This window comes from Microtus oregoni, unplaced genomic scaffold (assembly GCF_018167655.1).
Source record: "Microtus oregoni isolate MIOR12 unplaced genomic scaffold, Mior012 000074F_003, whole genome shotgun sequence".
NCBI classification, from domain to species: domain Eukaryota; kingdom Metazoa; phylum Chordata; class Mammalia; order Rodentia; family Cricetidae; genus Microtus; species Microtus oregoni.
Window position 1 is genome coordinate 492,961 of NW_024543990.1, and position 15,799 is coordinate 508,759.

The 15,799-nt window shown below is 36.2% G+C and overlaps 1 protein-coding gene across 1 annotated transcript in view; it reads right to left on the reverse strand.

Annotated features, from left to right (window-relative positions):
• Window positions 1-15,799, reverse strand: part of LOC121441245 (sex comb on midleg-like protein 2) — an 88,813-nt gene continuing 73,014 nt past the window's right edge. The window contains exons 13-16 of the mRNA XM_041642401.1: window positions 13,192-13,395; window positions 12,076-12,258; window positions 9,853-9,966; window positions 1-203 (exon numbers count right to left, since the gene is read on the reverse strand). Of these exons, the coding sequence (XP_041498335.1) occupies window positions 1-203; window positions 9,853-9,966; window positions 12,076-12,258; window positions 13,192-13,395 (704 nt within the window). The remainder of the gene's footprint in view (window positions 204-9,852; window positions 9,967-12,075; window positions 12,259-13,191; window positions 13,396-15,799) is intronic.

The window sequence follows — 15,799 nt, forward strand, 5'->3', positions numbered from 1 at the left end:
TCATTCAAAGGCATAAGGGCAGCAGGAAAACCGGATCAAAAGATACGTTACATGTTGCCTGAAGAGGTCGGCGAGGGGGCCTGCTATGTGAGGATCTGTATGTTTCATAAACTGTATCACTTCATCCACAGACCAGGTTGAAGGGTCCTTACAGAAGCCTTGTTTCAGGACACTGGGGTCAGGTACAGCTATATAACTTGAAGCTTCAATGGGAGGGGAAAAAAAACAAATCATACTTGACCTGATCATAATCCTGAAAGAAGAGACGTTAGGTTGAAAGTAATGGTCTCACTCCTGGAACCTTCTCTTCAGTACCTAAAGTAAGGACTTAAGATTCCAACTGTAAAATCTGAGAGCCTTAACGAAGATGATCTGCGGAGTGCTGCACAGAGTATGTCACTGGACCTCCCCAAAGAGCAGAACAGCTTTACACTAGAAAGTACAAAGCTTCCATGGTCATGAAACACGTGTAGCAATCCAAGGCCTCTTAGGTCACAAGCAAGTACAGGAAAAGGTGTTACTCGAATTGGGATAAACTGAGCTAACTCAGTACTGTCTTCTTTGAACAGATCCAACAAACTTCGCACAAGCTGCTCTTTTAATGTCTTTTTCTTCTAAATTGACTTTATTTTGTTAAATATGATAGGGCCTTTCAAGTTTACAGGTTTATAATCCCTTATATATTTTTCAATTTTAATTAATATATTTCAGCAATCCCATTATGTTTGAGAAAGAGATTAGTTATTGGAACCATTCTCCTCAATTCAGTATGGTAATTTTTAGCATCACTTTTACACTTTATAGATTCTCATCTCTGGCTTAAATGTTAATCTCAATTTTAAAGAACACAAAATTATTTCCTGCTCAGCTCTGTCACAAAGTAGCTTTAGTAGTATTTTTATTTGATCCCTCTTTCATGATTCACTGTCTAGCAATAGATATTTTGATTAGACATTTACTAAAAAGGCAACAAGACAAAACACAAGTAAGGTATTCATCTTATGAGGTTCAGGTTTTAGAGGTGTTGTTCACTAAGTTGTGTAGAAATTTGTGTTCCAATACTCATTAACTTTAGGAGAATGCTCAACTTCCTACTGAGTGTGTGATGATAAAGAAGGTTTTGAACTTTTCTAGGAAAAATCTGTTTATATTTCTAGGTATGAATTAGTCAAATGTATATAATTTGTTTCCTATCATCCAGGTCATGGCAAATATATGGATGCTTTGAGTATTTACCCCAAGAAGTATAAACAATAAAGAAAATGTGTTCAAAATTATAATGATTTTCTGTGAGTAGTTCTACTTTTTCTTTTCTTTACAAAACCACAACTGTAAAGTAAAATAAATATCTACTAAAATATATCCTAGCCTTAAAATTTCAGAAAACATAAATAAAAATTTGCTGGACTTCATTAATCCAGGTAAAACTGGTGATAATGTAGCTGGGAGTTTCCAACATTTGATACTGCAAGATGATGTCGTCTACAAATCTGTTGGGCTATATTCTCAACTATCCTGGCACACTTGTGACCCATGAGCCCCAGGCTGGACAAGTCTACAGACAATGCTGTACCATTTGGGAATCAGGGCAACTAGAAGTTACCTTTTACTCAACAATGCCATAAATATTAAAAATATTTACAAGGTTAATTATATTTCTAAATCTAGGTTTTAAAAAGGTTTCTGTCATCAGAATCTGGAATAGTTATGCCTTGCATAACATGTAACTATTTTACAGCTAGACTGTATGAAAAGGTATGATTTCCGGCATAAAATTAATTTCAAATTAAGAGAAGACTATAAGATCTTCTGTTTTCACTCTATTACTGAAACAAAATTGAGGATGCATCTTAAAATGATCAGAGGTGGTTCGAACCTCTGATCATTACATGACTACTACTCAAATATGAAACAAACTAATAATGAGAAAACAAAGTTCAGGTATATTTTTTCCTGCCTTTATTAATTGGGATATCAATAAATATACCTGAAATAAAGTGATTTAATTTCTCTTGGTTATCATGGAATTTCTTCATAATGTAAAGGTGAACAATTTTCTTTTATTCAAATAATGAGAGAGTAATACAATAAGAGTTATGTCAGCAACAGTGATAAATGAAGCTTAAACTAATAGACCTGAAAGAAAATATTGACACATCTAGATAGCTTTGAAATGAAATGGTTATCTTTTCTCTAGAGGTGCAGGCAATCAGTGTCTGGATTCAAGAATTGGCCTAGCCACGTTTTTGCCAAGTGACTTCTGAGATTGTTTTTCACTGAAAGTGTTTACTAGTAGCTATTCTTCAAGGAATTTTAAAAATTAAAAATTATGTCTATGAAGCCATATAAAATACATGCCTGGCACATAATGTCACATGATGATGATGACTTATTTCTAGCATCACAAAGTATTAATAACCAATATCATTACTATTTATCTCTCCATTCCTAGGATTGTCAGTAGCATTACTCAAACATCTGGAAGTCAGATAACTAGCATTAGAAATTTTAAAATCAGAACATTTTACAACCTTTTACTAAGAAAGCCTTTTTCACAAGTTGATATTTAGTGAACTTAGGATTAACATTTCATATAAGTTCTTATGGACTAAATATCCATTTTTAGACCTTTGGAAAACAATATCACTTTAAAAACAAACAATCACTACAGGAGGTGGGGTAGGATAGAAGGGACAACATTAAATGTGTCATAGATGTGTATAGTGAGGTTGCTCATATATAACATCCTTGTCAAAAAAAAAAAACAAAACAATGAGGTCACTTGCTTTCTATGTTCTTTACTCTTCAACACAGCCTAAAGAAAATGGACAGAACACTTATTATCTCCTTCACTCTTAACCCTTAAAAGGTTAAGTAGTAGCAGCAGGAAATGCTGTGTGATATTTTTCTTTTTAAAGAAGATGCCAGCTTTTCTTGGCAGATCTAAGAGAATGACAGCGGATTTGGTGATTAGGGAAATGATGTAGTTACAGAAACAGGATGCCAGAGACCTGATCCAAGAGCCACACACAGGCTGGTACCAGGGAAAGGTCTCAACAGATATGACATCACATCAGAAACAAGGAGAAGGAATGTGTCCTTCTTGGCTGAAAGAGCCATGAGAGGTTTAAGAGTTCTCATAGCACTTCAGGAATTGTTTACACCTGCTTGAGAACTACTAATCAGAAGTCTCTATCTAATAGGGCTGGTGATCCAAAGTCCCAGAGACAGTTCTGTGATGCTATGAGGACAGGAATAGCCATAACAGCATTGCCCCTGGCAATGTGGAAGAGAGAACATGACCTCTCTAATTTTGGCATTTCAAGAGGTGATCAGGTGGTATGGTTAGGTACGGAATCCTCAACGAAAAAGATAAACACACTGACTGGCAAACATTATTCTTGAATATACCTTCATTTTTCTTTTTCCATTAGTATTTAATGTGCTTATAAGGTAGATGACTTTTTCATAACTATAGATGTACTTGATGTATTTGACACAATCTCAGAAACTCTCTTGGAGACTGAAGTATATGCAGGATACAAGGAATCACCTATTGATGAATTCTCAAAAGTTTCAAGAAAACTTTTCATTTTAGACATGTCATGTCCCTCAGAAGATATTACTATAGGGGGAAAAGAGATTATCTTCAACAGCTCAAATTCTATTAGAAGGATGTCTTACTTTTCCATTGCCATGACAAGACACCATGACAAAGGCAAAAAAAAAAAACATTTAATCTGGGAGCTCATGGTTCAAGAGAGAGTTGGTGACCATCAAGGTGGGGGACATGGGAATATGCAGGCAGGCATGGTGCTGTAGCAGTATTTAGGGCTGAGAGCTTACATCTGATATGTTAGCGAGAGGCAGAGAGAGAGAGAGGGAGAGAGATAGAGATAGATAGAGAGAGAGAGAGAGAGAGAGAGAGAGAGAGAGAGAGAGAGAGAGAGAGAGAGAGAGAGAGAGAGAGAGAGAGAGAATGCCAACCAACTGGGACTGGTGTAGGCTTTTATAACCTCAACTCCCTCCTTCAGCAACCTATCTTCTCTAAAAAGGTCACACCTCCTAATCTTTCTCAAAGAGCTCCAGCAACTGGGGACAAAATATTCAACTCTATGAGCCTTTGGGTTCCATTCTCATTCTGCCACATTCCATTCCATGGTCCCCATAGGCTTGCAGCAATATCATAAGGCAGAATATTTTTGATTCAACTTCAAAAGTCTCAACAGTCTTTCAACAATGAACCAATGTAAAAGTCCAAAGTCTCTTTTGAGGTTTGAGGCAGTTTCTTAACTGTAAGCCCCTGTAAAAATAAAAGTAAATTACATATACCTAACATGCAATGGCACAGAATACACATTACAATTCCAAAAGGGAGGAATAGGGGCATAGTGATGAAATACTAGACCAAAGCAAGACCTAGCAGGGCATCCTCCAAATCCTGTAGATCTATGTCGGATTGTCAAAAGGCTTAGATGGCTCTGCCCTTCCAGCTTTGCTGACTGCAACACATTTCTGTCTCTTGAACGGGTTCCACTCACTGTATGCAGCTTTCCTTGGCAGGTATCCTACAGCTCTGTCATCTCCAACATCCTGGGGTCTCCAAAACAAATCCAGCCTTCACTTTCACAGCTTCATGCAATGGCCTCTCTGGGCCTGCATGCAGAGACTTCCCTGCAACACTCCTTTCTTTAATTGTGTAGGAAGACTCCACAACCCCTTTATTTTTGTATCCTTCTTGATTCTAAAGCCAGATCATGGCTGCCAAGTTCTGTTGCAGGATCAGGATGAAACCTGGCCCCTTCCTTGAAATATTTACATAAGCTTTGATGTGTTGTTGCTCTTTAGGAACAGATAATACCTTAGGCCTTTTCACAAGTTATAGAATTAGTTGGGTGGGAGGTCACCATTCCATTTATTCCATTTCTCCTTATCTCTTTCAGCACAAACGAAGGCTCTAACATAAAATTTCCTGTTGGTCTTTTTCTCCTCAAACTGTGTATTTTGTATTTCTTGTAGCCCTGCTTGTTCTTTGTTATTGCAGATCAGCATAAGAGTGATCACTAGTAACCACATGACAGAGTCAATACTTGGCAGTCTTGAAATCTCTTCCGCAAATGAAACTAATCCAAAACTCTTCAATCATGAAGACGCTTAGACAAGGACAAAAGGCAGCCACATTCTTATCCAAAATATCACCAAACAGCTAGCCAAGTTGCTAATATTGTTCTCATCTGAAATCTCTTAAGCTTATCCAAAATATCACCAGAACAGCCTCTAGCCAAGTTGCTAATATTGTTCCCATCTGAAATCTCTTGGGCTGGTTCACATAACTCTCAGCATTAATATCTTCTAAGCTCCTACTATGATGGCCCATTAAATTCCACTTATAGCATTCAAGCATGCTCTTAGTTCAAAATCCCAAAGTCTTTTGCATCCCTCTGAAAAACGGCATGACCAGGCCTGTTACAGCATTAGCCCACTCTGTGGCACCACATTCTATCTTAGTTAGTTTTCTATTGCCCTGAAAAAACACCATGACCAAAGACACTTACAAAAGAGAGGATTTAATTTGGGGGATCACAGTTATAGAGTTAAGAGTTCATAATCATTACGATGGGGAGCATGGCAACAAGCAAGCAGGCATGGAACTTGAGCAATAGATGAGAGCATACATATTGAAACACAACAAGGCAGAGACAGTCACACTGTATGAATCTCTCTTTTGAAATCTTAAAGCCTACCCTGGTAACAGATCTCTTTCAACAATGCTATAACTCCTAATCCCCCCCCCCCCCAAATAGTTCCACCAACTGGTGATGAAACATCCAAATATCTGAGCCTATGGAGGTCATTCTCATTCAAATGACCACAAAGATAAAAAAGTATCTTATTTTCCTACTGTGCCTTTTATCCTACCACTGAAGAGACAGGGAAGGGGATAGCTTTCTGAGTTTGAGACCAGAATGGTTTATATAGTGAGTTCCAAGCCAGCCAGAGTTAAACAATAAGACTTTATCTTAAAAAAATTAAAGTATCTGTCAATAAATCTATCAAAGGAAGTGAAAGATTTGTCTAATGAAAACTATAAGACACTGACGAAAGAAATCAAAGAAGATAATAGAAGATGGAAAACCATTCTACAGATTCAATGCAATCGGCAATCCTCATCAAAATACCAATGCAATTTCTTCACAGAAACTGAATAAAGATCTTAAAGTTTACAAGGAAACACAGAAGGACCCAGGATATTCAAAAAATCCTGAATAATAAACAGACTTGCTGGAGGTACCAGCATTCCTGATTTCAAGAAACATTATAGAAGTATAGCAATAAAAACAACATGGTACTGTCATCAAAATACATCAATTAGTAATATAGAACTGAGGACCCAGATACAATTTGACCCTCTTACAGCCACCTGGCTATTAACAAAGAGGCCAAAAATATATATTGGAGAAAAGACATCTTCAATTTATAGTGTATGTTGAGCTGAATAGATATATGTAGAAAAAAAACCCAAAACTCTATTCTAAATGAATAAAAGATCTCAACTTAAGACCTAATACACTAAATCTGTTAGAGGGAATAGTAGGGATATGTAGGAGGAGGGCCTGCTTGTTTGTCCCAGCTGTCCGGCTAGCTTAGCCCCAAAGTAACCACACAGAAACTGTATTCATTAAATCACTGCTTGGCCCATTAGCTCTAGCTTCTTATTGGCTAACTCTTATATTAATTTAACCTGTTACTATTAAGCTGTGTATTGCCATGTGGCAGTGGCTTACTGGGTAAAATTCCCAGCATCTCTTTCTGGCGGATCCATGGCATCTCTCAGACTCTGCCTCCTTTCTTCCAGCATGCCATTTAGTTTTCCCTGCCTACCTAAGTTCTGTCCTATCAACAGGCCAAGGCAGTTTCTTTATTAATTAACCAATGAAAGCAATACACAGACAGAAGGACCTCCCATGTCAGGGATAAACTTCAACTTTTAGGTACAGGCAAGGACTTTCTTAACAGAATGCCAGTAGTGCAGGCATTAAGATCTGTGATTGACAAATGGGACCTGCTTAAATTAAAAGCTTCTGTACAGCAAAGGATACTATCATTAGAGTGAAGAGCCAGTCTATAGAATGAGAAGAAAATTCTTTACAAGCTCTACATCTCATAGAGGGCTAGTGTCTAGACTATAAAAAGAACTAAAAAAAACACTAAGCACCAACAAAACAAACTCAATTTAAAATTTTGGCATGTAACCAAGTAAAGATCTCAAGTGACAAAATACAAATGGATTGGAAACATTCAAAAATTGTTCCATATCTTTAGTAATAGGGAAATGCAAACTAATACATTACTTTAAGGTTTTATTGTACCCCAGTTTGAATGACTAAGAGTTAAAAATAAGTTGGACAGAAAATTCTGGTGTGGATGTGGGGAAAGGAGAATAATTATACACTATTGATGGGAGTTTAAACTGGTACAACCAGTACGGAAATCAGTGTGGAGGTTCCTTAAAAATAAATTTATCATATAATCCAGCTATAAATCTCCTGAGCATATACTCAAAGGACTCTATATCCTATTACAGAGATACTAGTTCATCCATGTTCATTGCTGCTGTATTCACAAGAGTAAGGAAATGGAAATGGCCTAGGTGCATATCAACTGATGAATGGCTAATGATAATGTGATACACTTACATAATGGAATATTATTAAGATGCTATGAAAAATGAACAAGAAATTCACAAGTAAAGGATGGAACTAGAAATAACCATTAGTGAGGTAACCTAGACTTGGAGAGACAAATATTTCACATTTTTGCTTGTACGTGAACTCTAGCTTTGAATCTCCAGATATGTGTATTTAACTTGGAGTACACATAGAAGTCAGGAAAACAGTAAGAGAACAGGGGATAATGGAGCAAGAAGGGTTAAGTGGGTTACAGGTTAGAGGGCAGAGTAGAGGAGGGAGTTTTCAGAGAGATAACTAACACAAAACACTTTTGAAAAAGCCAAATGAAAACCTACTTGTACAAGCTTCCTAACACACACACACACACACAAAACGTGTTATATATATATATGTATATATATGCACACACACACATATATATATATTTTTATATATATATGCAAAAAATTCAAATGGGGCCTCTCACAGACATGATAATCTATTAAAAACTCAGTGCCAGGAACATGTTACTTCTTTTGAAATTGATGGTCAGTGGGGCTTCATAGACCAGTAAATATAAACAGGGTTATTACCATTGTTCTTGGTTACCCGCTCAGAACCTAAGGTCAGGTTATGAGGTCACATAAGACCCTATTTGCTAAAGATACCACATAGAACATAGAGAAATCAAGCTGTTCTGAGCTGTAAGCTACTGGCTAGCTTTCATTGTGCTGGGTGGTGCTGGACACTCTATTAAGGGAGAAAAGTAATCAACAGTCCTACCAAGGTATGAACCCTACAAACTATTATAATTATGGTCTGTCAAGACATATTTACTGTTACTATAGTGGTATGAATGCTATGGAAGTAACCAATCACTTAATGATCGTATTGTATTATTGTATTTAAGGCCTTCTTCAGAAGATTGAACTCATGCTTGGCATGTTAATGAGGCCAAGGACCTGAGTATAGGTTACAAGTTCTAGAGAACTTTTTCTGCTAAAAGTACACAGTACTAAACTAACTCCTAGAGATTTATACACAAATAAGTGTATCTCTCAACTCTCCTCAGAGAAGATCCTTTTTGCAGTAGATGGAGATTAGCAGAGAGCTATATCATACTGTGACTGCAAGGCTAGTAATCATCTCAGAAGAGGGGGCAGAAAGATTATGAGAGCCAGAGGCAGTGAATAACTACAACAAAAGTATTTTCTAGATACAATTTGGCAACTGCATATATAAACTAACATCTGTGACTTCATGCACGAGATCAAATCAGACAAAAATTTCAGCATGGATATGAAAGGGGCTTAGGACATCTCACCCCTAGCCAAGGAACTACTAACAACTGATTGCTACCAAAAGAGGGAGAGTCAGTTTTCTTCAGGGATGCAGCCCCTGAGAATCTCTGCTCCAGTAGATAGTCCTGTATGTATGCACATAATAGCAGAACTATGTGGACTCTGTGGGTTGAAATAACAACAACAGCAGAGGGAGTGAATCCATGAAATTGGGAGGAAATTGTGGTGTAGGTGTAGAGGAGTAGTTGGAGGGGAGAGAATGAGGTGCGGCTTGATTAAAATACATTCCATACATGTATGTAATTCTTAATCAAGAAAAATAGCTTATTTCCAATAATAGATCACTTAGTGTTCTATTGAATGGCAAGCTTCTAACACAAAATACATGGACAACTCTTTTTCATCATACAAATTAATGGACACTCCTAAAATCCACATTGATTCTAGGCCATCATCTATGTTTTATATGATAATTTAGTAGATCTTTCCATTCTTGCAACCAAAGCTGTACACTTCTAAAAAACATTTATTCTTAGGAGCACAATTCTTCAGAAATATTCCTTATGACCATACTGTTATTTTCTCATATTTGCTTTCACTGGAGAAAGCATATTAGCTTTTCTCTCACTGATTTTCCTGGTTATAAGTAATGCAACGCAGAATGGATAGTGCTATTCTAAGTCTTTTTTAACCCAGGGAAAAATGACAGAAGTATTATTTCTGAAAGGAATACAGTGCTCAGTGACCAAAGTAATAATGTAATTGTCAAGCATGGGTGAATTTAACTTCCTACCCTCAAAACCATCACACCAAGAGCATACATAGGTGGTGACTGAGGGACTGACTTTCTCAATTCTGGTGTGTGTGTGAATGCCATTTACCTTTAGAGGCTCGCCCACTCTTTCTGGGAACCTTTGATGAGACTGGAGCAAAAGTTAGAGGTCGCTGAGAACATCGTTTGAGTCTTCTACTTTCCTTTAGTTCCTCATTTAATGCTTTAAAAAAAGGTACATGTTATAATTACTATAGTCAGGTATTTTTGTATTATCTGTATGAAGTACTTCTGCATCAAAGTAATTTGCAGACTATGACTTCAACAACAGTGTCAATTATTTGACTATAATAACAGGTTCACTGTATCCTATATGTATTTCTACTGAAATAATATATTAAAGAGTTGGATTGGGGAGATGGCTCAGAAGTTAAGAGCCTATCAAAGCACTGGAGACCAGATCCCAGCACCCACATCAGGCAGCTTATAAAGCCTGTAAACTCCGAGAGATCTGATTCACCCTTCTGCATTTTGTGAGCACTTTAATGCACACACATACATAAATAAATTCTTGTGTTCAGCAGGACGGTGGGGGGTGCATGCTTTAAATTCCAGAACTCGGGAGGCAGAGGCAGGTGAATCTCTGTGTGTATTTTGAACAATTCAGAAGCATTTAGAGAAAGATATGTCTAAATTTTATTTATCCTGTGGTCACATACCAGGCAAACACTCTACCACTGAGCTATGTCCCCTACTTACTTTCTATTGTGATACAGGGTCTTACTAAACTGTCTAAGATAGGCTTGAAATTTATCTCACATAGGCCTTACACTGCTTCAAAATCTCCAGTAGTTGAGATTACAGGTCTATGTCAACAGACATGGCTGTACATATTTCCTCATAATTCAGAAAGTAACCACTTTGTAGAAAGGCAAACTGAGAATCAGGGAGGTTCAGTACTTTGTCCATAAAGTGTAATTCTAATTAACAGCAAACCTTGGATTAAAATTTAGATCTGCCAAACTTCATGTCCTTATAGTGTACAGGTTACACAGTCAGCACTGGAACCCAGATTTGATAAATTCCAACACCTTATGACAATGACTATTGTACTTTCATGTAAGGACTTTCTGTATCCTAACTTTTTTCAAGGGATTCACTAGGCAGTTATACCAGCATGGAGAAACCATAAAGGGGACTCCAATTAGGAGATCACTTTACTAAGCCAGAAAAGGGGTGGGGCAATAGGGTTCTAAATGGGATGAGGGTTGTGGCAAGAAAATGGGAGAGAAAGGAATAGAGAGGAGACACTTCACTGAAACAGAGGCAATAAAGTTTATGAGGAAAAATTGAGAATAATCAGAAAGAACTGAAAATGAGTAACTGGAGATGATACCCCGGTTTTCTACCTGATTGGAATACACCAGACTTAAACACATTAAGACTATCATGGTATTCTAGTTCCAGAATTGACAGCATTTGACAAGAAGACAATGCAGCTTTAATACTGGGACTTACAGCTACTCCTGTGACATACATAAACTTCTACTATAACCAGAATATGGTTACTTGTCAATAGTTATATGAAAGAGCAACAAACATCCAAAAAATGGAAAGCTCAAACAATCTTTTCACTGTAGAGATTAGAAACAAGAATATCACCTGTGGTTCTATAGAACAACACTGCACTCATCTTTTTATTCAGTCTTCAGTTTGGAAGACAGGTAACTGTAGCTAATTTTGAGAAAATCATTCTTTATTATCTATGGACTCAATAGTCTTTGCTACTTTCTTTAGATTAAGGTCAACAATGTTAAAGCCATACCTCAACCTAAAAGGATATGTCAAATATCAACTATTCATAAAAAAGCAAAAAATAGCACACTGGCTTTGATTCTCAAGTTTACTAGGAATTTAGTGCTGAGCACTAAATTCAAGGCCTTGTGCCTGGAAGGCAAGCATACTATCCCTGAGCTATAATCCTTAGTTAAGAAATGAGTTTCTCACTTTAAGTGAAGAAAGTATAATTATATACTACACATTTTTCATTAGTTCAATGTGGCAAAATGTTTGATGATGACAGAAAGGAAACTCTGAAATACTCAGATTCTCAAGTATAAAATGCAAAATAAAAGCATAGTAGGGGTCAGCAGATAAAGACACTTTCTACGCAATCCTGGTGATCTGAGTTCAATTCCTGGAATCCATGCAAAGATGGAAGGAGAGAACTGACTCTAAAAACTTATTCTCAGGCCTCCATATGTGCACTGCTCCCAACATCCCCTCCCCACTTTCTTAGATATATAGTATACAAAACTTTTATTTTTCTTACCTGGTTTGTTTTGATCAAGGTCTGTAGTAGTGGTAGGAATATGAGCCTTAGGTTTAAAAGGCTGGCTACTCAAAAACTTATCGCACTGCATGCTGCGGCAGAAATTTTCAAGAAAGCGAAGCGCAAATGATGCACTATTCACTGGAGGGAGCTGAACACTATGAACTTTCTCATCAAAGAAGGCTATGGGGCGGGGAGGTAAGGTCAGTCATCAGTCATCTCATAGCAGATGAGAAATAAAATAACAAAAGAAATCAATTCAGGAAATGTACTTTAAAGCTGACTTTCTGGGTTTTAAAATTTAAAAAGGAATTGATAAAAATCCTATTAAGTATATATAAATAGTGCAACTGAATTGGCTTGGTTTATAGTAACCCTTCTACATCCTATGAGTACAAATGTTATGATATCTGTTTATAGAATCATGATAGACAATAACTACAAATTACTTCTCTCCTATTTTTTCTTTAAATTTTTTTTTATGGTGCTGAGCACTAAATTCAAGGCCTTGTGCCTGGAAGGCAAGCATACTATCCCTGAGCTATAATCCTTAGCCTTTTCATTTTATCTTAAGAAGATTTTCTTTTGAGTCACATTATTCTTTAAAGCTTATTAGAAATTTTTCAAAACATAAAACATTTTAATAGCCAAAGTACTATGCTTAAACATTTAGCTTAGCAAAGCATGTACAAGAAAAAAAATCAGTATCTTTTACTTAAACTTATAGTACTACGCTGACTACTACCTATTTTGTTTTCTGTTTGTTTGTGTGAAACAGGGTATCAATATATAGCATTGGCTGACCTGGTACTTCACTTATAGCCCAGAGTGCCCTTGAAGTCACAGTAGTCCTCTGTTTCAGACTTCTGAGTACAAGGAGAATAAGTATGTGCCACAATACCTGGCGCTTACATGTCTGCTTTGATAAAAGTAAACTTTCCAAATGAGATTTAAAATTTTATAAGTATATAACCACCATACTTATTCTATTACATCAGTATAATAAAGTGCTATAGTAGAATATAAATATTATAAATAATCGCTATGCAATAATAGTCTGCTTCTCTAAACCTCAAATCAAATTTAGAACACATATAAAGAATTAGATTAATATACCAGTTATTACTTCTCCTCCTCGATTATCTGGCTTAATAAATAAAAACACAGTCTTGGAATCAATGGCACAATCCACACAGGCCTGCACAATCCGCCGGAGAATCACATTCACAGGACCTGGACCAAAATGGTCAGGCAGCTGCTGAACTTTCTGTGGATTCAGGTAGGGGCCACAATCTCCATGTTTATTTATATAGACACAGACTTGAGGAGAAAAAATGTATATAAAAATGAGATGAATTAAAACAAATTTTCTGAAAATATTACATAATTGTCATATCCTACTAGTGATTTCACTTAATGGAAACATAATAGCTCATATCATTGGCCATTTCTGAAAACATGCAGGTAGATATATTTTCATAATTACATAAAGATATTGAACATGCAAATAGTCCAAAAATAGCTTATATAGCATTTATGACTTTACTCAAAACTGATTATATAAAATATATGTTTGAGAAGACTTAAGGGCACCATATAATCATTCTTAATTTAGCATTGCAAGAAATGATACAAAATTAAAGAGTAGTTTCATGTTATTAAATTTTGATCTTTCTCCCTCCAACTCCTCCTAGAGCTTTCCCGCTTCTCTACCTACCCAAATTCATTATACATACAATATATAAATTTCCTTTGAAAATTGCTCATCCTTACTCATTGTAAATCACTGATAGTGTACTTCAACTGCATTTTCTAAAGCAATAAAATGACTTCATAGTATATATAATAGTAAGTTGTAATGACAAAGTTTGAATATGAAAATAAAAATTTCCTTCTATATATGACTAGGCTCACTGAGGGAAATTTTTTTTTGAATTTTTGAGACAGGGTTTCTCCGTAGCTTTTGGTTCCTGTCCTGGAACTAGCTCTTGTAGACCAGGTTGGCCTCGAACTCACAGAGATCCGCCTGCCTCTGCTTCCCGAGTGCTGGGATTACAGGCGTGCGCCACTACCGCCTGGCTACTGAGGGAAATTTTAAACCATTTTCTTTGTACTATAAAATCATATAGTGCAGAAGTTTCTCATCTATAATCATGGTGTCAAGTGTAGATAATTTAAATTGACAAATGCAAATCAATGTATACTAGAAAATCATACAGGTTTATCAGTACTCAAACCATTTAAAACTTATTTTGTACTAAAAAATTACATACACACTTATTTAGTATACTAAAAACCATACATGTCAATTTTACTGGGTTGAAATATGATAATTTGACTTGTCCCAACTGTCAGAGGAAGGATAGCCTCTCTCACAAAAATGAAACAGTGATTCAAACCTAACCCAAGGTGATAATAGCACAGATACATTCATAAAGTAAAGCAAAAGAAGGATTTCAATGTTTTATCATATTTCTGCTATACATGTTGAGATCCCTTATAAGAAATCATTGGTACCAGAATATTTCAAACATAATGAGATAACTTGGGGGATGGAACATATGTCTGAGCATAAACTTCACGTATACTTCATAAAAACTTCATACACAAAGCCTGAGGTAGTTTGATATCATACTTTTGTGGCACTTGTGTTTTGATTGCAATGTATCATATGAAATCAGGTGATTTTTACTTGTGGTGTCATGTCAGTACTCAATAGGTTCATTCTTGGATTAGATATTATCAACTTGTATTCATTTAGCTAGTGTATTAAATGTAATACACTATTTCTTATAAGAAATAAGAAATTAAGTGTGTTAAATGAACCTTTAAAAAACAAGTGGTATTTAAAAAATAATTCCCTTTAAGTGAGAAAAATGATAAGGAAGAGTTCAAGGAAAATAAGAGCATAAAGGTGGTAATTCAGGATATAAAAGAATAGGACATACTTTTAAAACACTAAAGGGATGCCAGAGAGATAGCTCAAGAGCACTGGCTGTTGTTTCCAGAGGGCCTGGGTTTGCTTGCCAGCACACACATGACAGTTACAACTGTCTGTTGTGGCAATATTTTGTTTGTACTATAACAAATAAAGCTTGCCTGAGAATGAGAGTGCCAAGAAAGCCACTAGTTAGCCATAGAGGCAGGGTGGTGGCACACACCTTTAATTCCAGCAGTTGGGATACAGAGGCAGATGGATCTCTGTGAGTTCAAGACTATCCTCGGTTACACAAGATTGAATCAGTCTAAAAGAAAAATAGAGCAATCAGGGAGGGGGAGGGAAATGGGAGGCGGTAGCGGGGAGGCAAAAATCCTTAATAAATAAATAAATTAAAAAAAAAGAGGAACATCAAACATCAAAAAAAATAATAAAAAAATAAAAAATAAAAATAAAAAAATTAAAAAAAAAAAGAAAAATAGAGCCAAGCAGTGGTGTCTCACTCTGACTCTGGGTTTATATTATTAAGACCAACTAGAAATGATATTACATCCTGTATCTCTCTAGTCCCAGTGGATCTGACATTCTCTTCTGGGCGAGAGGCAGATACATGGTTGCACAAATACAAATGTAGGCAAGACACTCATACATACAAAATAAAATGAAAGGAAAATTAAAATACAAAAAGATTAAGAAAATGTATATGGGATGATAAAAAAGGATTTGCTTTGTTCTGTGCTCTTTTCAACATACCAGAGAAGAATTTAATATCACCATGTCCTTTGA